Genomic DNA, 27,718 nt, shown 5'->3' with positions numbered 1-27,718 from the left:
AATATGACACACGTCTAAAAATAATGCGTGGCCACGGTCATATTGGTATACACAGTCTCCTTCGCTATATTGTGCTATACGTAATGAATCGCATGACAGTCCGTCCCACTCGGAATGACCCGTTTTCTTGAAACGCGTGTGTGTTTTTTTACATTAAAAGTGAATTTTTACGGGAAAAAGGGACTTGGCCGAACGATACCGACCATACATTGTTGGCGAGTGCTTTTCAAACGCGCGGTATAACAATTAATATCGCAGATGAGTCATGTCTTAGCGAATACTGTTTTCGTCACTTTATCTTTATATTATATACTATATATTATAATAAACAGATATAATATACATAATATACATATAAGCACAAATAGCATACACTTTTCGAGGGACTTGAACAGTTATTCATATAATAGCGATTTAAAAAAACGTAGCCCCACGCCTTCCAACTATAGTAATCGACACAAAAATACAAATTATTATATTATACATAAACATAACTCTTCTGTGCGTCTGTTATAATTCATATATCTTCTAAACGACTTGACCGTTTTCAATAAAAGTTATATAGTTATATCAATAGATTTTCTTTTAATGGTTAGCATTGGTCTCAGATTATAATACTATTTATAATTAGTAGTAAAAACATGGAATTTACATTTTTTTATAATTATATTTTTAAAAAGACAAATACTATTGAAAATTATGGTATAAACAATTTTATGATTTCCATTCATGACTTGCTTTCTTAATTCTGCACATATTATATTTAATGTATTTTAATGTAACACATAAAGAGGAATACCAATCGATATTGAATTTATATCGGTTTTTTAATCATTCGTTGAATCTGTTTCCAATTTGTTATGTTAACAACAAAAATATGTCCAGAATTAAGAATCATAAAATTACTATCTATTATAATTACTGTGTTTGTATTTTTGTATTATACTTTTTAAGAATATATAAATACTAATCATAAATACTCAGCATAATCATAAAATATATTTTTATCTATCTAAAATTTTAAGAAACTTTTTATTTTGCCCTTCTCCCTCTAAAATGTCATCTATAGGCATCTATCGCCTATGTGATGGTAATTTAGGACTATACGTTTCAATCACACGATGTACCAACGTTTGAAAACGTATATAAACGGAAGCTGTACATTATTGTATAATAATAATTAATCACGAAAAAAAAATAACAATAATTGTTCTCCTTATTCTTTATTATTATTATTATTATTATTTGTTGTTGTAGTTGTTGTTGTTGTTGTTGTTGTTGCTTATAGTTTAGCTACAGTTGATAGAAAAATCATTCGTATAATATAATTGATATAATATATACATAAGGACACATATAATGATATTATGTACTACACGGTGACATTGTATTATAATATGCGATCTCAACGTGTATATACACATTATTATTATTATATACATGTACGCGTGAGTGGTGGGTGCATGAATAAAACGGCATTGTGTGCGTGTCCTGTGCTTACGGGTCTGCGTAAACCTAGTCCCTGTGGACTGTACAGGCCCGACAAGGGGAAAATCGCGTGAGGGTGTAAAAACAAAATTGAATACGGGCGATACACTGCACAAATATATATTATATGTACATACGCGGATAATATAACAGCGCGGCAGTTAAGCGCACGCGTGTATAGAGTACGGTTTTAAATGAATATTTATGGTCCGTCCAACCGACTGCTCGCCCGCCAGCCCCGAGAAACTATTAAATCCAGCGCACCTACCTATGTATAGTGTATCCAATATATATATATATATATGTTAAAAGTCTTTTCTGCATGATCAAATACGTATACCACTCTAGTGATCTTTTGCAGCAGGACGGGCCTCAACTAACAGGGACATCGGTCAATTTTCAGTGTTTGATTCATATTATAAGTATATAAAAGGATATATCGATAGTTAACATTTATTATTTATTTATAATAATTTTTGTAACCCTCATATTGGTCAAAAATGTGATTTCAACGATATACTAAATTTCATTACATTTTAGGTGAGGCTAACCAAAGTATCGTAACTCACAAATCAACTTTTACCATATTATTATTTATCTATTTTTCCTTTATTCGAACGTCGCGCACAGTGGTATAAAAGACAATTTTAGGCGGCCAAAAATACTTTTTTTTAAACTAAAAAATTATTGTTTTTTTTTATCAATAATTTATCTTTACAATATTCTATGGTTAATTATAAAATTTCAAATAAATTAGTTAACATACACCTGACTTGTGCTGTTTGTATAAATATATATACATTATTTGATTGATATTTTCAAACTTTTACATATTTTATATTATTTAATTCTCTCACTTAGAACGATGGAAAATATATTTTTTTATGCAGTTATTATATATTGTCTTAAATGCCATAATAGCAGATTTTTTTTTAATTTTTTTTAGTATTTGCTATATTGCTGTGTTGAAAAATTGAGTGTTTCAAAGGTTATTGAACTTTGGAGTAATGATACTTAAATTTACGCACTTTTACCAATTTTTCACTATGTACATATTGTATAGGACATTTATAGCTATTTAATAATATAATCATTTTTTGCATTCAGTTGCAACAGTAATTTACAAAAATGGATTTCTTTAAATAAATATGACGAAATATTGTAATAACCATGGTTTTGGGGCTTTATCAACTTTTAATGTAAAAAAAGGTATACAATCAAATTATTTATTACTGGCAGTTGTAAAGATAAGACATGCACACTATTATAAAACATTGCACTAGTGAACAATTTGTTCAGTTGGTTATTTTTACGGGCTCATATTACCTATCTACTGTTGGTAAGATAATAAGTGCACTAACCTAACCTATCGTTCTTATTTTTTGACGCGTTGCTTATAATAGACAACAATTTTATTAATTTTGACAAATAGTACCAAATAATAGGCGTCTAACCTAACCTAACTAAGTATAATGTTAATATTAAGTCACAATGAAATTATTTTTCTTATCATTGTCATCAAATGAAACACTGTTCGCATTGCATTTTTTAAATGTTTAAAAATTAAACAACTCATAACAAAACGAAATGTTTCATATTATTTCTGAAGCCCCCTCGCCCCTCAGCCCTCCCCCATCATAATACGCCCCTTATATGACTATATGCGTCTCGTCACACCATTGAGGATACCAATTCAAATGTACAAACCTGTAGGGAATTCGACGGCGAGACAAGCTTTGCGTTTATGATGAGGTCTCCTCCGTGGACTGCCCGAAGATAATTATTGAAGACGTCTTGTAGGCTTTCGTGGATAATCAATGTCTATCGTCTGGACTACATTGGAACTCTAACTATAAAATCAGCACTCTATTTCGATTTTCGATCAATCGAACTGGTTCGCTAATCACCGAACGACACCACGAGTTGCTACAGTCACCAACTGCATATATGACCTTTAAAAATATTTAAATTTCGAAGTACATAATTTTTAATTTAATATAGACATAGGCATTAGATGCAAGTTTCTAAAATGTAAAAAAATATAAAATTGAATACAAAACGTAATATTAAACGTTTTCTGTGTTATAAAATTGCAAAATAAATCCCGTTAGTTATTGTCGTACGAATGATTTAGCGTTGGTCATAGGCTTATAGCCGTTATAGGTAAATTATAATAAATAACATTACCGATGATCATAATATTATGTATGTATAAGGAAATCTATGATTGCCTACTTCCGAAATAAAAATATTTTTGTATAGAGGTACATACGCAAACAACGATTAAACATAAAAATATCAAGTAGGTACTTGTATAAAAGGCAAATGGCTATATTTTGACTTAGGTACTTATTTATTTATGTATGTATTATTAAGATACAATGTTTTCTCAGTAGTGGTAAGTCATATAATGTGCGTTAATCTGAGAAATAATAATATATTATATCATGTCGTTGACGTTGGTCCAACTCGAGCGGAACATAATACATAATATTATATTCACTTTCACTGCAGCAGTGCAGCTGCATTCGTCCGCGAAATCATTTTTACGAGTTTTCATATGAGTTTGGGTATATTATACACGTGTATACGTTCTAATAAAGCTTTTCCTCTATTATAGTGTGTGTGTGTGTGTATATATATATACTAAGCTTTAAGCTTTACAAAGGAAAATACTTAAGCCATTTAAGTTAGTTTATCTTAAAGCTATGGCACATACTTATCTATGATATAATGGCCACCGTTAGTATAACTTAACTTAAAAATTGAGAACATAAATCATTGGGACACCCAATATTTTCCATTTAATCAAGCCCATACTCAACTAACAACAGCCTATATTCATAGTTGATCACAAATTTTATATAACTAATATAAAAATTATGAATATAAATTTTGAGTTACCTCAAAATAATATAATCAACAAACTCAATGTCTATATAGATCTCAATGTTCACCATCACAACTCGGACTTGAAGCAATCCTGAATATAAATGCTTTATTACAAAAGAAAAATTTATGAATTTGATAAATTATTTAATTTATCTCTATGGGATAATACTCGTATATGCCTAATACCCTATTATTATGGAACGCATATTTTGTTTTTAAGGACAATTGTAAAGAATAAAATTACAGTTATAAGGTTGCTTCTCATTTGAAAAAAAAAGAAATTTGTATTGCCATAAAACTTATTCTGTGTTAATCTAAAATTATGGTATTTAAATATATTATAAATTAATAGGTATATTATATATAAAATATAATCTATCTAGTGTTTTATTACTGAAAAAATCAAAAACCAGAATTTGGATAAATGCATTATTTACTGGAAAAATATAAGTAGATAAGGAATAAGGATGACGCCTTGATGAATCACCCTGTATATTTAGTGATCTGTAGTTTATTTATTCGATGTTTCTGATTCTCCTTAAAAACCTCGTAATAAATGGGCACGCCATGGCAACTGCTACAACAGTAATCATTATTAATATTAGGTACCTATTTTGTAGTTTGCACTTAGTACTTATACAACACGCGTCACCCATAATAAAAATACACCATATATTATAATAATAAGTTAAAAGCCGACGTTCAAGATAGTAATAATAATCACAACAATAATAACAACGCCACTGCGATGTTGATGGGTTAAAAATATGTTTGTCGCGTTCTATTTTTGGGCGAAACCAGTCGTATATTGCGCGATTTTTGCGATACGCGTGTCCCGATGACCGCTAACACGCAAATATTATTATAAGTAGTGGCCACGGCCCAACCAGTGGCGTGCTCGAGTAATATTATAATGGCATACCTACAGTTTTTGACGGACATCAGAGGTTATTTATATATATTATGTTGTTCACTGTACAAAAGACCCCTGGCACTGCAGTGGCTCAGTGGCGCGCGGTCACTGTAGGGACTTCGATGTATATATATAGAAGTACCTAACGTCAACGGAATACTCATCGATGTCCGAGGCGGTGGATAAATCGTGGGTGTGTTAAAAATTTTAATAAATAAGGTACACAAATAGGCAATAAATAATAATACATTTCTAGCTTTTTCTGTTTCGAGTCATTGAGTGTTCTTACAGGTCGGTAATAATAGGTTACATAGGTATACTCAAATAATCTAAATTCGAATCAGGCGCAACTGCGCAAGCACAAGGGGGTAGGCATGGAGTAATCAAGTAATGCCTACCTTACCCACCACTTATCAAAAAAAAGTATTGAACTAATGCAAATTATTATAATATACCTATTATTTTATATAGTCTATATTTCTATAAAAAACATATCTTTAATGAAAACTAAAATTTTACATTTTTTGAAATAACATATTATATACATTTTTTAAGATTTCGCAGATAAGTCGAGTTTTTTTATTTTACCGAGAACTCCAAATTATCGAGCGTTGACTGACTGTATTACTAATTTAAATATTAAAAAACGTATACTCATTTATCTCGTCTATTAAAATGTTATTAAACGCAACTTACTTATTCGTTGTGATTTCACCACAGTTGTACCGAATGGAAACAGTGGCGTAAATTTTCTTCTTTTCTCTTTTCTCTTATTTATATAAACGTTTTACTATTGTATATTATAACATTACTTTTTACGTTATGTCTTTATATTTTATTTTAGGTAATTGGAAAATTTTTTTAAGAGAATAAAGAATATTATTATATTATAATATGTACGAATGCATTACGAAACCTAAAAATAGTGTTTTTAAAGAAAATTTAAATTAACTTTTATCTTATATTCCATGAAAAATGGTTTTTGAGTGGATTATTTTTATTATGAAAATAAAATTATATTATCATCCCATGACACCGCTAAAAATGAACATTTTAAATAACATCAAATACTATACACTATAACACTGTACATAGTATTTGGTAACATTTATGTCAAAATAGTTCTTCTAGATAACTACCTACAATAACACATTATTTTTTTGTAGGTAGTCTTTGTTAATAGTTTTAATATTATATATTAGTTATTTTCACGGCCGATTTCAGTAGTTAAGCTAAGAGAACACTTGCTTACAAATGTGGGTCGTGGGTGGGTAGGTGGGTAGATGGGTTTGGGTAAAAATAAATGTATCTCGAGTCGCGCCGCTCCGTATTTGAAAATGGTCCGGCCACTACTCCAATACAGTAAGGCACACATGTAACATGGCGTCGTACAACTTCACCCACAATTTAAAGCATCATCGTCATGATAATATAATATACAATATAGTCGCTAATCTCTACTTATAACTATAACCATAGTAGTTTCATAATAATATTTTGTTGTATTCGTTTTCTCAAATACCTACCACTTAAAATTATTCTTTGTCAAATTAATTATAGTAGGTACAGTACGCCAAATCTCCAATTTCCAATATAATATACATAGGTACATACATTCACGATAAAAACCTACATACAAATAAATATAATATATAATTTATTATAAAATATTAACATATTATGATATTATACTAGATATGTGTCTATGTATACATAGTGAGTTAATGGGTACATAATAGCTGGTAATAGGTATAAATATTATAAATACCAAACCACGTATCTAAATTATAAATATAATCACATGGAGGGACGTCATTTCAGAATTTTTCATAAGATACAAAACCAATATTGAAAATCTAAAGTAGGTACCTAATACCAAAGTCGCTCGCATGATGGCCGAGTACCATTTTATTATTTATAGCATTAAAACCATATATCATGGGATGCATAAAAAACCTATTGTTATTTGTTTTATACTATTATTCTATGAAATGATGTACACAAAAAGTGTGTTAAAAAAATTCACGAGATGCATTTGCACACCCTTGCGTCACACAAATGACGCCACTGAACACAGACTTAATGACGTCTGACGTGATTCTGCCAACCCATTTTCATCGAGAAGTACCTAATCCACTGTACAGTTTCCGATTTAAATAATAAAATATCTTCACTGGATTTGTATACAATTAATAAATTTGTGTTTTGGGCAAGGTTTCTGTCTCTGTAGACCATACATGCAGCAACAAGTTGTGTTCTCAGACCATATAAAAGTAATAAAATATATTTAAAAAAAAATTGTATTCAAAATCCACGCGCAACATTCGATAAAACTGCCGCTTTTCGAACTTGCTAAGAACAAAAAATTATTTAGTTATAAATTCACATTTTTTGTCTAAATAGATAACTTGTTATTCTACAATGATATACTTTGTATATATTTTGTTTATATATGTCACAAATTCGTCTGTTGTTACTTGTTTATGATTATAGACTTAGTCAAACACGCCAAGTTTATATCATTAGTGAATTGTGAATACTTCCTAGAAAATGTACAACAATTACACTATTTATTATAATTAAGTAAGCATAATAATATTTTGTTATTAGTTATTACTTATTTGTTTCCCATAATTTTCCTTTAATTGTTCTCAATTTTTCCAGTATAATCATTTACTATGTATTATTACATTAATAATAATGAATTAGCACAGGTTGTTTTAAAATAATAACCATATTGTTATTCATACATTGTAAGGGGTGCAATCATTAGTAACAACTAATAAGTAACAACTCACTAATCAATTTCAATCAAGTGACATTTATTTTCTGTAACTAATTTTTATACGTATACAACATTTACACATAACACATATAACATAGTATTAACTAGGTATAAATTAATATCTCACTAATATATATCTATTTATTATTTTCATACATATGTTTAAAAATTATAAGTACTTATTAAATTTAGAAACAATTGGTAAATCTTAAGACACTAATTAGCAAAGACGTTTGACAAAATGGCCATGAGCAGATTGGGTTTATAAGATTAAGCAAAATATAATAAAAAAGAAACTTAATAATGGTTTAAAAAAGTGAAAAATTATTAATAATAAATATCAAATAATAGCATTAAAGTATAAAAATACAATACTTGCATTTTTTGTTTTTTTGTATAATATATATTATATTCAATTGGAAGACTATATTCATTATTCTTTATTATTATTCATATATATATAAATATATATTATTATGGCAATGTTTTACATTTAAGTACTTAGATATTAAACTGGCCAAAATTAGTTTTATTATGGCCTATTTTTTTATTTTACAGTTATTGATTGCCATATAAACATACAACTCTATAATATTATAATTAAAAAAAAAATTAAGAACTTTTTCAAAATTAATGATAAGACCTATAAAGTTTAAATTCTTTTAGTATTCGGATGACAGAGTATAGTAATATTTTAATTAAAATAAACTGATAGTACTGATGATAAGTAAACATACAAAAAGAGGGTCCCCATTACATTTTGGTACAGCAAAATATTTAATACGCAACTAAAAATGTGACAATTCACATAAATAAAACTACTTTTCAACAATTGGTCATGGTGGAAATTGAAATTAAAATAATAAAATGTAAACATTTAATTATTTGTCTTTTCGTCAAAATTATATGACCAGTTTCTAAGTCCATCTAATATTTTAATCATCAATGGATTACCACCAAGATTTTCCACTTCTTTACGAGCGTCACCATCCAATTGTGTCAATACCTTCCTTGTATGTTCAAATGAACCATAATTATCCAACAACTTTACACAATACTTTTTCACATCAACATTTCTTGTTCGCTGTCGCAAAATATCTAATAGTTTTAAGGTTAAGTACAATATTACAATTATAATAATTTTGTATTTAATGTTAAATTAAAAAAAAAAAACAGTTAATATTTTGGAAGAATGACAAAATACTAAAATATTTAAAGAAAATATTATAATTAATCTAAGTTATACAAAAAGGATACGAATCACTTGTTTGTCTTCAGGGTGAGTATGGATTGCATGTATAATTGGGAAACTGAACTTTCCTTCTGTTAAATCTTCACAGTAACTTTTGTTTTCAGAATACTATTATAAAGTATTAAAGTAAAGTCTTGATTAATTTATAAAACAATGAAAATAATATTTTAATATTTGTATAATATAATCTAAAAATAATATTCCAAATGTATGTTTTAATAAATCATTACATACCGTTATCTATTTTTATTTAAACATTAAGAAATTTTTAACTTTAAGTTATCTTTATGTAACAACTGAAATCAAAGAAAATGTTGAAAACTATTTTTTTTATATCTATCAAGCAAAAAATTTAGTGAAATATGCAATATTTATAAATTTTTAATCTTTTAATTTAATTTAATACTATACTTAGAGGTTATCAAGATAAATAATTAAATAATTAAATAATTAAAAATAATAATAATAATAATAAACAAAAAATAATTATTTGATTTTCAATAATCCAATAACTTTATAATAATTATACATACTTCTCACTTCTATACAACACTAGATAAGAAATTTGTGTAAAATTAAATTTTTTTTTCTTAATTAAGAAACAAACATGAATGTGTAATACTTATAAATTATAATGTAGGTACATATATAATATTATTCTATACAATATTCTATATTCCTATAATATTATTATTTTCCGACTCAAAACACTTTAATTACTTTATTTATTATTATTATTATTATTATGTTTGAATAGAAATACAAAATATATAATGAACCCCACTGAGCACAAGTCTTAAAATACCTTAGATGGATAGAACATTAATTATACAAAATTTACAATATAGGCAAATAATCAATTTTGTATTTTGTTTTATTTATAGTTCCTAATTTAGTATAGTACCTAAAGAAGTCTATGATAGTAAAAATTATAATGCTAAATAGATTAAATAGACAATCTAAGTTTTGAGTTTTTCATGAACATAACAAACAGTATAAATCAGAATGTAGCGTTCTCATAATAAGATTTTTTAAATGTATAATTTATAACTATTACTGATTTTTTATCTAACAACTACATATTTCCATGTTTTGACCAAATATTTTAAATTATACACAAGCAAAAACACATTGAATCAATAAAACTGATTAATTCAATATAATAAATACGCAATATTTCTTACTTCTTGCAAACATAAGTTACAATAATCATCTCGAATCTGGAAGTATAATCCTAATATTCCAGTAAGTTTGGTGAAGTCATTAGTACTCTCACTGAATAATTGCATGAGTCTGATAGCAAGCATAAATAAACCACCAGTCTCTTAAACATGAAATATACAATAATATAAGAATACAGTTTTATAAGTACCTTAAGTGTTAAGAAGATGTATTAAACGTGGGTGTAAAATGAAGAATTTGCCCCCCCTCCTCCTATGGAATTTAAATATAATGTTGAGAATTTTAATCTTTATTTTGATTTAAATAAATATTTTAATAAATGAAAGATCATTTAGTACTTTGAGAAGGGTTAAAACTTTACTTTGGCCTACAATGGGTGAAAACCGATTAAATGGTTTATGTATGTTTAATGCTGAAAGAGTAAATAAAGAAAAAAATTAATTGAACAATTTTTAAAAAGGTTTAGAATAAATACTTCAGTTTTTATTTAATAACAACTAAATAGCATATACTTCTGACTTGTAATTTGCAAGGAATAAACTTTTTTAATGTACTTTTAGGTGTTTTCATATCCCCCCCCCCCCCCCCAAAGAAATTTCCTGCAGGCAATCATGGTTTTAAGTATATCTTATTTTTAAATATGTAAATAAAGTTAATTTAAAAAAATAATGTAAACCAAAAAACCAGCACATATTATAAAATAATTTATACACAAATTTAATTACTTCTGATTGTCATTTTTTTGTATTCATCTTCAGTCGGACATGTATAATTATCTCTCCAATAAATTTCCATTCCTTGACCTCTATGAAGTTCTAACACCTGTTCAGTGTATACAGTGGTAGCCTACAATTATATTAATACAATTTATAAACTATTACTATCTATTCTAAAGTTCATAATAAAAATAATGTGTACCATTGGATGCCCTAAGCTCAGAGTTCGTTCTAATGCAACAAACGACATGTAGTTTGCAGCATTGATTGTACTAGCAACACCATAAATTGAATGTGCCACGGGTATCCCACGTCTTAAGACTGAATTATCTTGGATATCATCAGTTCTAAAATACCAAACATAATTAAACATAAATTAAGTTTAATAACTATTATAATTATTATACAATATTAATGATATTGAAATTTAGAATGTGTTTCAAAAGTATTTTATTAACTAGAAATGCAGAAAATTAAGGAATAAAAAAACAAAAACTGAATAGTAAATAAGATTAATTTTGATGGGTGTAATTTTAATAATGCCTCAATTTAGTTAAGAATTGAATAACCAATTGTCTGTAATAATTGCATGTCTTTTTTAAATTCTTTAGTCAGAGTACTAATAAATCAAAATGAATAATAAATGTAAGGAAGCATAACACTTAGATATTTAAAATATATACTTCTACGCTTACAGTACATTTTCTCTTGATATTTATTAAATAACGATGAATCAATAAGTATAATTATACTATCATAAATAATACTTAACTATGTTATTTAGTCTAGACAATTATTAAGTTACACTGAATTATATTATCATAACACATTATATAATAGATACTATATATAGCAATACAGGAACAATTTATAAAGTTAATTAAAAAGTTATATAATATTGTAGGTTATCTAAATATTTGTTTATGCCTATATAAATCGTGATTTACTTTAAAATGTATGTACCTGAGTATAGCAATTAATATGTAATAATTATTTTTAAACTATTATATAGGATATGATATATTTATGTATAATAATAATAATTTATTAAAAAATGTATAGAGGAACATTCATTAATAACAAGTTTAATGATTAATTATACTATAATACATAAATACAGTGTCATATGCAATAACTTCATTTTTTTACTATTTGAACAATACTATTTACAACTTTAAAACTTACATGAACTTATTTAATTCATGTTTTTTTAAATTGTAATAAATAAAATGGCATATTGTTAAAACATATTTTAACTTAAAATGATATAGTAACATATAAAATTATTCAGCCTTAGTTTTGATGTTAAGATACCTAATAAACTCAAATATAACACAATAGTCAATTCATCCACACATATTCAAATTATTTTTAATTACAGTTCTAAACAACATTTTTCTACTTTATCAGTGTGTACTTACAAGAGACTAGAATTATGCAACATCTGCACTATGTCTCCAATAACAGCCAATTTGTCTGATGGTATTTTCAACCAATAATTAAATGCATGGGCAAGTTTAGCTCTGATTTGTTTGCCAGGCACTTGCATAATATATGTGAAAGGCTGCAAGAGTTTCTAAAAAAAAGTTACATTAAATCAGAATTGATATATTATACAAATTTTTAATTTAGAGGTTAACATAACTATGTGATCAACAAATGAACAAACATATTAGTATATTACACATACACAATTGTTGTAAACTAATTAAATTATACTAAACTTTAGTATCATTATGCATTAGTATTATAAAACTATATAATAATTAAAATATATACAAAACATTTTGTATAAAAATATATTAATATGTATTACAAAATCAGACATAAATTCGATTTGGTTACCAATTTTTCAATAATGTATAATAATATAATATATTATACAATTCGTACATATACTATATACCTATGTTTTTTTCATTTCTATAAACGATTTATTAACATATTATTTAAAAATATATGTATTATGATATTTATAGTTAAATTGAAAATCGATCACGAAACAGCGTTTCCGCAGTCTACACAACTTTTTGTAAGCTATAGCACAATATTTTTTGTCGCGTTTTTCACTTGTACAGCTATAAGACTCTAGGAGAGTATCTGCTAACGTATTCAACCTCATAAATAATATACATTATAAATTATGGTTTAAACGCATCCCAATTAAGGCATTAAAACGTGAGCAATTAAAAGTTAACGTTATTATAACTCAGCATTATCCAACAAAATCAGGTCTATTCGGTGTTTCCCACCACGAATAAAAATGCGATAGATCACATAATAACATCTTTCATAATGTACCTACTTATGTACTCGGAGTAGCCTACACCACTATAAAAAAATAAATATTGAATCCGACAATGATGAGAAATACATAGCGTATGAAACGCGATGGAAAACGAAGAATATAGCACCGGTCTTAATTGACTTTTTATGGCTAAGAATAGGTCAGTCATATTATATTATTTATATGAGTGTAACTCGTTTGATTAAAATATCGTAAAATCGCATTTAACTGATAATATGTGTAGGAAAATGTAAAATATTTGTTTATTTTATAAATTGTAATCAAATTAATATCCAAAACCCGTTGATTTAATGAAATAATTAATAACTTAGTATTAAAAAATAATGGAGTCGTTTTAACTTGTTATGGTAATTAATACAATGGAAATCACAATAGAGACAAATAAACGGTTTTTTAATATTAATACAACATAACACAAAAAAGGGACTATTTAATTTATGAACAAAAACTATTAAAAATAAATTTTCTTAAATAATGTATTATCTACGGACCACAGTTAATAAAAATAAAAATATATAATAATTGCAGTAATTTTTTTTTCTAATTTACCTGTTTTATGTTCTGATTTTTGAATATTATTATAATATTATGCAACAAAAAATTGAGACTAAACCTTATTCAGAACAATAAATTAGTCATAGAAAATAAACTTTATACCTGTATATAAAATTTTATTAGATATATAATTGATGAATAAGTTTATCATATTTATATATATTAGGCATTTTAAACAATTATTTATTCATTATTAGATCTACCGCAATCAGGTGCTCTTATATAGTCATATAATACACACAGGTTTAATATATTTAAATATTTTGAATGAATAATAAATACAGTTTTTAACGTATTTTATAATGTCATATTTAATTATTTTAAACTTTAAAACTATTTAAATCTATGACGTATTTATAAATTATTAAATTAGACATTGTCAATGGTGGATCTTGAATTAATTATTAACTATTATAAATTGTTGTGGTAAATTTGTCGTAATCATGACCGGGTTCGCTATATGTGTTCGAAAACATCCCCCAACAGTATCCAATAGATTCAAAATAAAATAAAAATAAAATGGTGATATCTAAGTAGACACGTCTGCAATACATTAGGTTATCGAGTGGGTAACTATTATGAGTGTCTTAAATTTTAATTAAATGATATAATTTCATTGTATACGAAAAACGATTCTGAGCGGAGACAATCTGTCAGCCTATATCAATATCACTACCATCTAAGTATATTTTATGATTTGAGTTTTGATATAACTATTAAAGTAATTCTTTTTAATTTTAGTACCTATTACGATAGATTGATACATTTTTTTGAAAATATTGCATTTATTATATAATTGGTATTTAATTATTATAATACGAGTATACATGCAGTATGTAGTATGTACCTATACCATATAATATTATTATATCAACTTATATAAAACAACAATTAATAACACCTTTTTAAAAATATCGCAGAACAGTAAAAACAGATTCATAATATAAATAGATAATAACTTAAAATAAATTAAAAATGGCATTGCGTATAGTAAAATTCATAATAATATAAAATATAAAATACATACAATTTTGAAGTTACCATGAATAATGTTTTTAAATTATAACAAAATAATTAACATCGTTATGTATTATTTAAATAAGTGATTTCTTCCAAATTTGAACTTAAAGTTTCTACAAAAAATAGTTCTTTAGATATTTTTTTGATTTTATGGTTCCAGTGTGAACTACTTATGAGAAATTATTTAAAATAATATTATTATGAATGCTTATTTTGAATTAAATTTTCAAAATTTAAATATGAAACAAAAAGTTTTTTTATGAATTTTTAACTACAAAAGGATTTGTAATTTTTTGCGATTTTTACAAATTTCGTGAAATACCTATGTATTTTAATATTTTTATGTAAATAAAAAAACAACTGTTTGGGACCTTGTATTCAATTTTCAAGGATTTTTACCTCGATTTTTAATGTCCCAAAAATTGATGACAGATAAAAAAAACACATAATTGTAAAATCAATACATTCATTACTCTGCATAAAATCTAAAATGTAGCACGCTACTTGATATTTTTCTCCTGTAAGGAAATTCTATGAATCATAGATATGATACAACCCAAAAACATATTTATATTAAAATATGCTAATGTTTTTAGAATAATTTTATTAAAATTAATTTTTAGGATTGCAAATATGTCATTAAAATTTTTTATGCTAAAAATCTTTTAGGAGGAAAAATCATTTAACTTCAAAAATGGGAAAAATTTCTAAGAAACTATGTTCGTCTAGGACATATTTTTTGCGAATATCTTCAAGTATGTCCGCAATTTGGGAGGGGAGAATGAGCATTAAAAGCAAAGATTTTTAAACATTTAATAAAAATACCCGTCAATATTATTTTTTAATTACGAGTAATAATTGTTGTACAAGCTTTAAGCCTCTGAAATTTTGACCCTATAATTGGGTGTATTAAAGTAACTTTTTATTTAAAAAACATAATATATAAATATGTATAAGCTTTTCAATTTCCTTTTTGAATTATATCAAAACAAAAGCTAAAGCAAAAAATTGTAAGTAGTTCAAAATAAACCTACAGAATACAAAGAGGTACCTAATAAATTTTCAAAAATATTATTAACATAAAAACAACCACGGCAGCTGCTAAATTTCATTAATAGTTGTGTATACAATATACATATTAGGTACATACAAATAGAAGCCAACCAATGTTATGTTAAGGTCTATCGAATTTTTACCTATGTTTTAAACCACCTCGTATTTACGAAATTCGATTTTTCTTTTTTATTATTAGTTATATTTATTAATTCAACAAATTCTTTATTATAGCTAACATTCGTCTAAGCCAGTGCCAGTGGTAATAATGCAAATTCACTAAACAGTAAAGAATACTGTACAATATACAAAATCAAATCTAGTACCGTCCTCCGCTTCTTCTAAATATGTATTATACAACTATTAATCAATAAAACGAGCAGTTATCTGGTGTATAGTAGGTATGTACCTATATTTAAATATTGTTATTAATATTTCCCTTTTAAAAATATTTTTAGTAAAATTTAACAGGACGAGTTAATTAAACAATTATCATTCTCTTATGATTTTGTATCGATTACAAACGTTGAACTTTTTTTTAACCAGTATAATAATATAATATACATTAGTACATTACAGTTAATCATATGCAGTATTTATATATAGGCATGAATATGTCAATGTTTGAATCCTATATAATATAGCTATTAACACCAATACACTATATATAGGGTACGTAGGTATTCTATGTTGTCGAGGAAGATTTTTACGTTATTATGCAACAGTTTTCAATGCCAAATATCTTACATACTTAAATCAATTCTTCAAGGTAAACATCCAAATTCATTGTAACATACATATTATAAAAAAACCCCACAATTAATTGATTATAATTAGGTACTAATCAAATACAAATAAAATACCTATAGATATGAAATGTTTTGAATTTCTACGCCAGGTGTTAATAATTTGTTTATGCTCAAATCCATATAGTATCTAGTATAGTGTTTATTTAATAATTTATAAATGCATCCTAAAAAAATAAATATACAGCTGATTTGGTATAAATATTTAGGAAAAACGGATATGACATAAATATTTTAAAACCAATTTTAAATACGGATTTATTTTATTACTTTATAATCATAGATTAACAATAAAATAGATGATTTTAAAAAAATATAATGTTTCTCTATTGAGTGATAATTTTAATAATTAGCCGTGTGTGTAATAGCGACTATGGCTGTAATGACGGCCACGTATTGTCAAAATGTCAAATAGATACCTACGTCTTTATAAGTATAAAGTTTAAATAAATACAAAGAAAGTGCATATTATTTATTTTAAAATGTTTTCAAGTTCGCAAGTTTTTGTGTAATTAAAAACAATCTGTAACGATTTTCCAGAATTTTTTATGACCAGACACAAGCCCCAACGATCGTTCAAATAATAATTCAACGAAAATCTCAATGAACGAATTACAAATACGTTTCGAACACTCATATTAAATGTATTTATAACGAATTTACGACAATCGTTGAAAATAAAATAATAACACAAATAGATAATATAAAGGAAAAGTTATATACATTAATGCGACTCGGTCCAGTCGTTCAATTACACAAAAGTCGACAACAATCGTAAACAAATCAATGGACGGATATTAATGCTGTAGGTATGCATAAAATGTTTAAACTCACTTCATCAGTCTCTTTTTCTCCGGACGTACTAAACATATTTTCCATCTTAAGGTATTATTGTGCAGTTCACTGGTGGGACGAGAGTAAAAGACTAGAGTTGAATGTTGAATAACAGCGTAGCGTCGGCTGGTTTGAACTTTCAATTATTAAGTGTAGTTATTACTGATTACTGTTGAACGCTAAAACCTTTATCGATCGATAGCGGTTATCTCCCGTGCATCCGATAAGAATAAAAAATGTAATATTATATGGAAACGAATCGATGTGTCATGGAATAATTCGTATGTGCTGATAACGAGCACGTGTAAGTTATCATGAAGTTAAATTACACCAGCTACATAACTGCGAAGTCGTTCTTGCAGTCTACAGGTTTCGCCGGTTTCGGTTCCGAATACTCGTAATACCCTGTGCGGTTTCTTTCGCTTGTTAATTTTACCAGGACGATTATTTACCCAAACATTGTTGGTCTCAGTCTGTTACTGGCGTGCACATTTAACTTGTGATTTGACACGGGTAAACGATACCTATATTATATTTTTTTTAAACGTCATCGGTCATGGGTTCGGAGATACCACATCATTTAACGCTTGTTATGGTCCACTCATTGATGATAGATCGTGGCGATCCAAAATTTAAAAATGACGTTCTACAACATTTACTGGGTATGTGTGGATTCGTTTGGGTTTTTGACCAAAACCGTTCGAAGAGTTTTAAAAGATTTTTCTTTTTAGTGCTGACGGCTGATAAATACAAAGAAAACAAGGCGATCGTTGATAATATTGATGAATTATTGAGAGGTCTATTTAATGTTTTGGATAGCGATATAGCCAATGCTAAAGATGCCTGTTTGTGTTTGGTTAATATTTCGTCAAAAGAAAATGGTCTGAAAAAAATAATTTCCTGTATAAATAGTAACATCAGTTCAAATAACTCGGTATATTTTGGTTCGAAATTTAATTTATATTGATAGTTTTTAATTTGAATGTATTATTAGGAAATCATACCAAAAATAATACGATATATCGATCAAAAAACACCAGAGATTGCTAATGCAGTACTGATGTTGTTGTGCAATCTGACCCGTGACAAAAATCATGCAACTCAAGTGTATGAAGCATTTGGAGATCAAATCACCATATTAGAATCATTTATGAAGTTATTCATCACCCGAGATGTAGAACATGAAACAAATTATGATTATATTTCATATTTACTATCCAATTTATGTCAGTTACATGAAGTAAGAATGTAAGTGGGTATCTAATGTTAAATTAATGTATTCAAATTATATTTTTTATTGATTTGTTTGTAGGTGGTTAATGAATAGTGATAATTTTCAAAAATTACTTCCATTTTTAAACTTAAATAATTCACTTCGAAGAGCTGGTGTCATCATGACATTAAAAAACTGTTGCTTTGAATTAGGTAATTTCTTATTAATTTAATTCATGTTTTTTATCTCATTCAATATTAATAATTTATCTTGTATTTATTTAGAAAAGCATGAATGGTTATTAAGTGAAGATCTAGATTTGTTACCTCGTCTTCTTTTACCACTAGCTGGCCCTGAGCAGTTTGATGAAGAAGATAATGAAAAACTACCATTGGATTTACAATATCTACCTGATGATAAAGAACGTGAACCAGATTCAGATTTACGCTTAGCACTCTTACAAGCTTTGACTCAGGTTAATTATTATATTAAACAAATGTGAAATGACAAGAAATTTAAATATTTAACTGGTTATTGACATAATTATGTTTAAAGTTGAGTGCTAAAAGAAACTGCCGAGAAATAATCAGAGATCAAGGAACTTATCTCATTCTTAGGGAATTACACAAATGGGAACCTAATATGGAATTGAAATTAGTATGTGAAAATCTAGTGGACATTTTAATCAAGTTAGTATTTTTAATTGCTTATTCTCTTAAATCTAATATGCAACCACTTTAACACATCGACTTTCATGTGACTGCCGGCAGTTATATAATATGTATTATCATTACATATCACCACACCAAACATATTTTTCGATGTTATTCCTAATTTGAATAAACTATTTTATTTGAAAAAGCATTTAAAAATATATATGTATGTATAAAATACAATATATTTATTAAATCAAAAAAAAAAAAAAATGTCATTATTTCCGTAATGCCACTATGCTTTTTTTTTAGTTTATTTATGGTCGCCAGTGATTTTGTGGCATATATATATATAATAACATGGTCCATAAAAATAATATTATATCCTAATGTTGTGTGAGCACCGGCAATCACATAGCAATCAATATGTTAAACAAATAAAAAATAATTAAAATAAATACATAACACTAATTCAATCTTACATTGTATTCTTTATTATTCATTTCTTATTAATTTCAACTATGATTTTGTTTTTAATAATTTGAAACATTCATCAGGTAGGGAATAAATATAAATATACTTTAATTATATAGGAAAATTACATGGTACTTTAATAATTAGTAAGTAAAGAAATAGGTTAATGTAATGGATGTGTTAAATATGAATTTAATGATAAAATGTTATTACATTCCAAAAACTGTTCTGAACAAAGACTGTGTCAGCTAATATAATTAAGTATATTATTAATTATTTTATATATAATATTTATGTTGCTACTATAGTAATTTATTTAACATTAACAGTTGATTAGCAATATGGTAGGTTGAATTAATTTTTCTAAAAAATTACATATAATATATTATTAATTAATAATTATGAATATTATGATAGTTCCTATATATATTTATATCATAATATATCTGCCTTTCACTTTTGAGTTATTTCCAACTTAACATAGAATGGTAGTTTAGATTTGTGGTATAATTAACCAATAGCTATATAATCTAAATATTTTGGAAATGTTAATGTGTATAGTATAATAATTAATAAATAATAATATAATTATTAACAAAAAAAAATTAAAGTCTACAGATCTTATTTTTTGAATTACAACAAAATAACAAAATTGATTAAATATCTAATTTTAATAATTTTTTAACTACAAAACAATTTTAAAATTTTCTTAATTTTTGTCAAAATTTAAATTCTAAATTGTGGTTATGTATTTTTGATGTTTTTATTTTCTGAGACTGACATTTGAAAAACTTTACATTAAATAAATACTGAATTACTAAATTGTTTTGTTTTTTTTCCAGGACTGAAGATGAAATAGGAACTGATAATTTCCACGACTTAGATGTACCGGAAGATTTAATAGATAAATTTAAGAAAATGGATGAAGCTTATTTAAGTTGACATTTATTCCATCATTTCAATATTGTATGTTAATATTTGTAATTTTCTGAATGGATATGTTTGGTTATATATGTAAAGAAAAACATAATATTTCTTATTTTATTTTTTAAGTTATTCATTATACAAATAACATAAATACTTTATTTTTTAATGATTAGATTCACAAAATCAAAATATTAATTCCCATTTTTTTTTAAATAAAAAAAAGCAAGGGAATTTAATAGTAGAATAAATAGGATTTTACATTGAGGAAACATGTACACAATTATAAACAAGATCTGGTTTGAAAAAATAAAGTAAGTTCTCTTCTTTTAATATAATAGTGTAAATAAAATAGATATACAAATATGAAGAAAAAAAATTATTGTATAATTATAAAATATAATTTAAATTTTATTCAATCTATAAATTGTGTACATTCAGGGTGAAGTATATAAAAATTGTTATTATTTTTAAACCATGTATAGTTTTCAAGAAATAACAAAAATAAAATTATTTCACAATCCTAAGCATGTAGGCTAGTAGGTACTATTAAAAAAACATTAACCTTATTATGAGAATCTTCATTATTCAAACACAACGGAGAATACACAATCTCACTGAATCACTAGTGAAAAAAAAAAATGAAAAATAAATAAAACTTTATTTACATAGTTTATTACTTTATTAGTATCAATATACTTTGCTTACGAGTTCTTTCTTTAAAGAAAGAAAAAAAACATACACATGGTGTGATTGGTTGTGTATATAAGAGCCAAGAGGTAAGATGAGTTGTAATGGAAAATAAAGATTGATTTATTATGGGATGAGACACGGAAGGTAACAAAGTACCATTAAGAAGTTATTTGATGAATGCAAGGTCTACATAGAGATGAAGAGAATTATGTTATATTTAGTTCATCATTATAAAGTAATAACTACTTTATCAGTTATATGTTGACAAATTCAAAATTATGAGAACAGAAAAATGAATATATCTGTCAAGTAATACATGATAATTCTAAATATGTATTTTAACATGCATATCAATTAGCACATATTTTATACAGAGGTAAGGTTTATCCTCACCATCCACCAAAAAAATAAAAATTAATAAATGTGTAAATTATTTATATCTAATATCAATAATTTATAACTACAACAACAGGTTTATGAGTCGGTGACTTATTATAATTATATTTGTTCTGTGTTTATACCTAACCTAACATAACTATAATTTTTTTCCCAAAGCAGGAGCAAACATCTATACATTTTAATTGAAAACAGTAATATTTTTTTTTGCGTAAAATGACTACACTAAAAATATAGTAAAACACATTACATATTGTATATTGTAGTAACTAATAATTAATAAAAAAAATTGAATTATGATGGTCACCGAACTTAAGTAACTACAATGAAAACCGTATTTGCACATTTTTTAAGCCTCAACTATTATGAAAAAGGTTAATCCCTCCACCCCTAACAAAAAAATAATCTCCTATTTACATGCCTGTAATAAATGTTATAGACTAAATTATTCGGCTAGTTTTTATGTTTTACGGATCCACAAATCCGAAATAATGACTTAAATTAAGTACTTATTTTTATATCATTAAATTTGTATGTATGACTATACATGATAATACCAATCCAAAACAGGGGAGGTAAATATGTAAATAATAATAATATTTATAATAAAAGGATAAATACAATAATTATAAACGACATACAATGTAATTTTTCAAAAAGGTAAAATAGTACATGCTTACACAATACACGCGTTTATATGCCTATTTTCTATAGGTACCTAATCGAAATTTAATGTCAGTAGAACACTTAACTCTTCTTCAACAGTTCAACACCAGAAGATATAGTTTTGCTATTTTTACAAATTCTCTATACTCTCAATTTCTCTGTAAAACCGCAAATGTTTTCTGAAAAAAACTAGTATAATTATAATAACATTAATAATTAAGAAATAATAATAGCTAATAAGTATATAACACAAACATTTAAAAAAGATAATTGCCAGTAATTATAAAAAAAATATGTCAGGAAAACTATACGTTTCAGAATAAAAAAAGTTAAAATATTCTAATTTGTATACTTTTTTTCCTACCATCTGCAAAGAGTACTCAAAATTGTTCATAAAATAGCTGTAACAGTCTCAACGCATGTGTGCATTTGCTATAATAAAAAATATTCATTTCGAAAAAAAGATTGCGCCGCCGCTCAAATAACCAGAATATTAAGAACTCAGTTTTCACGAAAACGGCCATTATACTCCGGCCAGCCGCGAGTGAACACTACTCTTTGGCAATTTGGCGCATTCAAATGAATGAACCTTTGAGCTCCGCGGTATCGTACGCAAATCCCTCACACTCCACTACGTAATCGCATGTCGCGTGATAATTGATGAGTAGAGCGCGGATTTCTATGCAATTGCGTATTTTTTCTTTTTAATATTTTTGGATTTTTGTCAGTTATCTCCACGAATCATCATAATTTGAAGCTAATGGTGAAATTTTTTTTGCATATTTAAAGGTTATTGCATATTTTGGAAAAATTCAAAATTTATTGCATATTAAAGCAAAAATTTAAAAAAATGTATAAAATAATATTTTGTCAAGTAGAAAAATTAAAACTAAATTTCATAATAATTTATATATATATTTAGTTATAAGATAAATAATCGATTACGATTTACGACATAAACTTCAAATATGCTCCAATAACTACGGTTGACGTCGAACGTTCGTTCTCAATCTTTAAAAATATGTTAATCGATAAACGACACAACTTCACAGAAGAAAAAGTTGAAGTGCATATGATTATTCATCTTAATAATAAATACAATTTTAAAAATAAATTAAGTTCAGAAAATTCCCTAAATTTTTTTTTATTAAGTATTTAAGTAATTAATTATTATAAGTTTTATTGTAAATTTTAAATAAATAAAAAATTCTTGCATCTTTAACATATTTTCATAATTTTGACTGCATATTTTTTACATATTTTCATGATTTTTACTGCATATTATATGGCATATTTCGATATTTTTAAGTGTATAAAAATCCGCGCTCTACTGTTGAGTACTGCCAGTACTGGTCACAGATGTAGACATATATTATTATCTATATCTGTGGTACTGGTAGACAGTCGTGTTCTGTCATGTTAAGTGGTGGGAATGCGGTAGAGAACGGACCAAATGACGAATTTTGGTCGGCGCCCAGTAGCGTTCATCTTTCGCTGGCCGAAGTATATATGATGTGCGTGGTGATCACACTTCAAGCACAGAATAAAATATGAACTATGAAGCTCCTATAGTCCTATAGTTTTATTGGCCGCACTATAATTGGACGGTGTTTGGGAGAAAGGGTTCAAGTCCATTTTTGGTCATTTTGATGTAAATAGTCGATTTAGTAGGACATTTTGTGCCGCATCGATTGGTCAAACTGTAATGCACCCATGATCATTTGTTACTAATTTATTTACATGTGCGTTTTGATTCAACTCGTAACGGAAATAATATTTGTGTATAGTGAGAAACGGCCAAGTCCAATAATGTATTCTTATCACACTTTTATATTGTGACAAACGGACTAAGTTATTTTTATAATAAATTGTTTGTGTATAAGAGCACAAGTCACAAAAACTTTTTTTTTTGTGTGTGTGTTTCGTTTCGTATATGCGTTTATAATATTAATTGAGATTTTCTCTGTGATTTTAATAATCATTTATTTTCTATAGTTTCATTTATATTCAATTATAATAGAAACGTTATAATATTTTTAATGAACAAAGGCATAAATCTATGTAAACAATAAGAAATTGCTTTTTTACTTAAAAACAATTTAAAATTGCAATAATTATAACTTAAAATAATTATATTAATCTTTTTATATATAATATAATCTTTTAATGCTGCAACAAAAAAACAAGGAAAACAAACTAAACGATAAAATGAGTATCTTTAGACCCAACACCCTTAAATGTGAGTGAATAGAATTAATATGGCAAGGTTATGGAAGCAAATCAAATGGTTGCTAGAGATCAAACAAGAAAAGTCTTTTGTTAACAATTAGAGTATAGACCTGAATATTTTTGGATTGGGTACCACTCAACGTTTTTTTAGTTTATTGAAAAACTATGATTTTGGACTTGAACCTTTTCTCCCAAACACCGTCCAATGACCAATTATTTCTTAGCCACGGTGTACGGTACGGTATTTGAATTTTGAGCGAAAAACTCAACTTTTTGATAAAACTGTACCGTGTACAGCAGTACCATATACGGTCATTATAATTTTAAAATTTGGCAATACCATGTGCATTCAGTGTTGACCGTTGTTACAGTTAGTAATCATTAATCACACTGTGATCATTGTTAGTTGTTATGTACTTAATATTTTCCAATCACGATGCTTACTAATAATTATTACTCATTTGTCATTACTCATTAGTAGTTCCACGTGGTTTTTTGCACGTCCATGTTTTACGTTGTGCTCAGTGGAAAACTGCATATTTTCTACTAAACGTTGCTGCCACTTCTTTACGAGAGACTCGTGCTGGAGAGTTACTAGAACGTGTCATCGACCATTGACGTTCCTCAAATTTCGATTACCGAAATATGCAGGCTGCAGGCACATCCTCGACGGCGTATTGCCAAACTGAGAAAGGCGCTAAGAAGTCCAAAGGTGAGTACTATTCTGAATATTAAGATGTTATGATGTAAAAAGTGACTTCCCTCCTCCTCTTGTACTTGGTTATTTTATTTTTCTATGTGAATATTAAAAAAAATACTAATCTATCACAATATGATATTAATAGTGGAGTAAATACTAGCGTTTTGAAATATAGGTAATAAGAACAAAAGTATGATTGGACACAATATTCATAACATATTAAATCATCAGATGTAAATTTTTTATAATAATTTTATAATATATATTATATTGGTCTGCTCATAGGCGTCACTAGAATCCAAATTCTGGGGTAGCAAAAAAAAAAAAATATCTACAACAAATTTAGATTGCATTTATTTTTAAAAAGTGAAAAATTACTATTATATAATATAATTATTATTATTTTAATAATACAGTACACACTTGAATAATAAACATCGAATATATTTTCTAAATCTAAGATTTTTTTGGAGATAGCAAAGATACCCCTTAGTGACGCCTATGGGTCTGCTGAAAGTTGTTTTGGCTGTCAAGTTTTTAACTTACCTTTTAAAAAGTTGAAATGACACCCCAGAACTTGGTAATTATTATTATTTTTTCTTTTATCTGCATTTGCTTCTTGATTTTGTGAAATTTTTAGAGGCACTAATCACAATCAAAAATCAAATAAATTGTTGCCTCACATTTCATAGTTGTATGTAATCAATAGCGTACAATATGGGATATATATTACCATAGGTTACTTGAAACAACTAATATTTTGTATACTTTTTTTTTAATTTTATATTTATCACTACTATATTACAAGTCAACACCATGTAGGTTTTACGAAAAACCTAACCTAACCATTGAAGTCTAATTCTGGTTCTTATTAGGATCATTCTAATATGTTCAATTCAGTAAATTTAAATTTTAACCCAAATACATAATTATAAGTTGAGGTATTGACAATTTTAGAAAACAAATAATCACATAATATCATTTATTTCTCAGATGAAAAGAGACAGTCTAAAGAGTATGAAGTGGAAAAAATAATTTTCCATGAAGTTTTACCCGATGCAACTGTTTATCTGGTCAAATGGAAACATTGTGCTGAGGAACAATGTACATGGGAGCCAGAAGAAAATTTGGAAAATTGCGAGAAAATCTTGTTAAGATATAAAACAATTGGTTGTTAAAAAAAAAAAGAAGAAAAAAGTATGCTATCCCATTTATTTAGTTACTGCCAATTGTATTATTTATCTTTAAAATAAATATTGATATGCAAAATGTAAAATGTATACATAATTTGTTCTGGTTTGAGTGTTGTATTAATTAGGTAGTTAATATTATTGTACAAAAATTTAAATATCTATCTTTATGATATTTTATATAATGATTATGAATTATGATTATGATACCTAATGATAGGTAAGTTTTTTCCTAATTTTTCCTTAATTTTATGGTTACATAATATACACTCCACAACTATAAAGCCAATACAAACATGAGGATTGAGGAGTAGCAAAAAACTTGTAGTTATTTAAATACCTATCTCAATTCTTTAGATTATTGATGATACTCAACTTCATAACCAAGTTATACTCATTATCGCCAATTAATAAAACATCATAATTTATTATAACACATAAAATAATATGGTTTTAAATTAAGGTTATTTATACTAAATGGGTACAGTATTCCATTATCAGAAACAGGTTAATCCGAGTATATGGACAAACCATTTTCAAATTAGTTATTTTGTAAGGTAAGTACGAATTAAGATTTTTAAGGCCACAGGACCAATATTTTTCAAAGACTCAAGTATAAAATTTAAAAAAATATCTGCCATTTTTTTATTTAAAACATTTAATACATAATTTGTATTGATATTTAATTTGAAAAATTTGTTTAGCTTTCAGTGCTTTCACTAAAGTATAGTTAACTTTTCTTGTGCACTGCTCGTTCTGAATTTGTTTTTAATTCA

The 27,718-nt window shown here is 26.5% G+C and overlaps 3 protein-coding genes across 3 annotated transcripts; 2 read left to right on the top strand and 1 right to left on the bottom strand.

Moving 5' to 3' along the window:
• Nucleotides 1-8,098: 8,098 nt before the first annotated feature.
• Nucleotides 8,099-17,995, bottom strand: LOC132921422 (terpene synthase). Its single transcript, XM_060984443.1, has 7 exons — nt 17,805-17,995; nt 12,650-12,804; nt 11,431-11,575; nt 11,238-11,358; nt 10,515-10,654; nt 9,336-9,438; nt 8,099-9,176 (listed from the first exon to the last, which is right to left on the bottom strand). The coding sequence occupies exons 1-7, from the start codon at nt 17,847-17,849 to the stop codon at nt 8,956-8,958; spliced, it is 930 nt and encodes a 309-aa protein (XP_060840426.1). The 5' UTR covers nt 17,850-17,995; the 3' UTR covers nt 8,099-8,955.
• A 128-nt stretch (nt 17,996-18,123) lies between these two features.
• LOC132921421 (protein HGH1 homolog) lies at nt 18,124-21,188 on the top strand. The gene is made up of 7 exons (XM_060984442.1): nt 18,124-18,466; nt 18,536-18,738; nt 18,799-19,052; nt 19,117-19,229; nt 19,302-19,492; nt 19,573-19,706; nt 20,987-21,188. The coding sequence occupies exons 1-7, from the start codon at nt 18,361-18,363 to the stop codon at nt 21,084-21,086; spliced, it is 1,101 nt and encodes a 366-aa protein (XP_060840425.1). The 5' UTR covers nt 18,124-18,360; the 3' UTR covers nt 21,087-21,188.
• Nucleotides 21,189-25,434: 4,246 nt separating this feature from the next.
• LOC132920551 (heterochromatin protein 1-like) lies at nt 25,435-27,028 on the top strand. The gene is made up of 2 exons (XM_060983029.1): nt 25,435-25,764; nt 26,746-27,028. The coding sequence occupies exons 1-2, from the start codon at nt 25,698-25,700 to the stop codon at nt 26,928-26,930; spliced, it is 252 nt and encodes an 83-aa protein (XP_060839012.1). The 5' UTR covers nt 25,435-25,697; the 3' UTR covers nt 26,931-27,028.
• Nucleotides 27,029-27,718: the final 690 nt, after the last annotated feature.

The sequence above is a fragment of the Rhopalosiphum padi genome, chromosome 2 (assembly GCF_020882245.1).
Source record: "Rhopalosiphum padi isolate XX-2018 chromosome 2, ASM2088224v1, whole genome shotgun sequence".
Taxonomy (NCBI): Eukaryota; Metazoa; Arthropoda; class Insecta; order Hemiptera; family Aphididae; genus Rhopalosiphum; species Rhopalosiphum padi.
The sequence above is the reverse complement of the archived record's forward strand: the minus strand, read 5'-3'. Positions and strand labels throughout refer to the sequence as shown.

What these genes read in the sequence shown, in the direction of transcription:
- LOC132921422 (XM_060984443.1), bottom strand. Translation starts at nt 17,849, where the DNA reads ATGGAAAATATGTTTAGTACGTCCGGAGAAAAAGAGACTGATGAA. An exon ending in GAGAAAAAGAGACTGATGAA is followed by an intron (nt 12,805 to 17,804) that starts GTGAGTTTAAAC and finishes ACTTTTTTTTAG; the next exon opens with AAACTCTTGCAGCCTTTCAC. An exon ending in TTGCATAATTCTAGTCTCTT is followed by an intron (nt 11,576 to 12,649) that starts GTAAGTACACAC and finishes TTGGTATTTTAG; the next exon opens with AACTGATGATATCCAAGATA.
- LOC132921421 (XM_060984442.1), top strand. Translation starts at nt 18,361, where the DNA reads ATGGGTTCGGAGATACCACATCATTTAACGCTTGTTATGGTCCACTCA. An exon ending in CGTTCTACAACATTTACTGG is followed by an intron (nt 18,467 to 18,535) that starts GTATGTGTGGAT and finishes TTTTCTTTTTAG; the next exon opens with TGCTGACGGCTGATAAATAC. An exon ending in AAACTGTTGCTTTGAATTAG is followed by an intron (nt 19,230 to 19,301) that starts GTAATTTCTTAT and finishes GTATTTATTTAG; the next exon opens with AAAAGCATGAATGGTTATTA.
- LOC132920551 (XM_060983029.1), top strand. Translation starts at nt 25,698, where the DNA reads ATGCAGGCTGCAGGCACATCCTCGACGGCGTATTGCCAAACTGAGAAA. An exon ending in AGGCGCTAAGAAGTCCAAAG is followed by an intron (nt 25,765 to 26,745) that starts GTGAGTACTATT and finishes TTTATTTCTCAG; the next exon opens with ATGAAAAGAGACAGTCTAAA.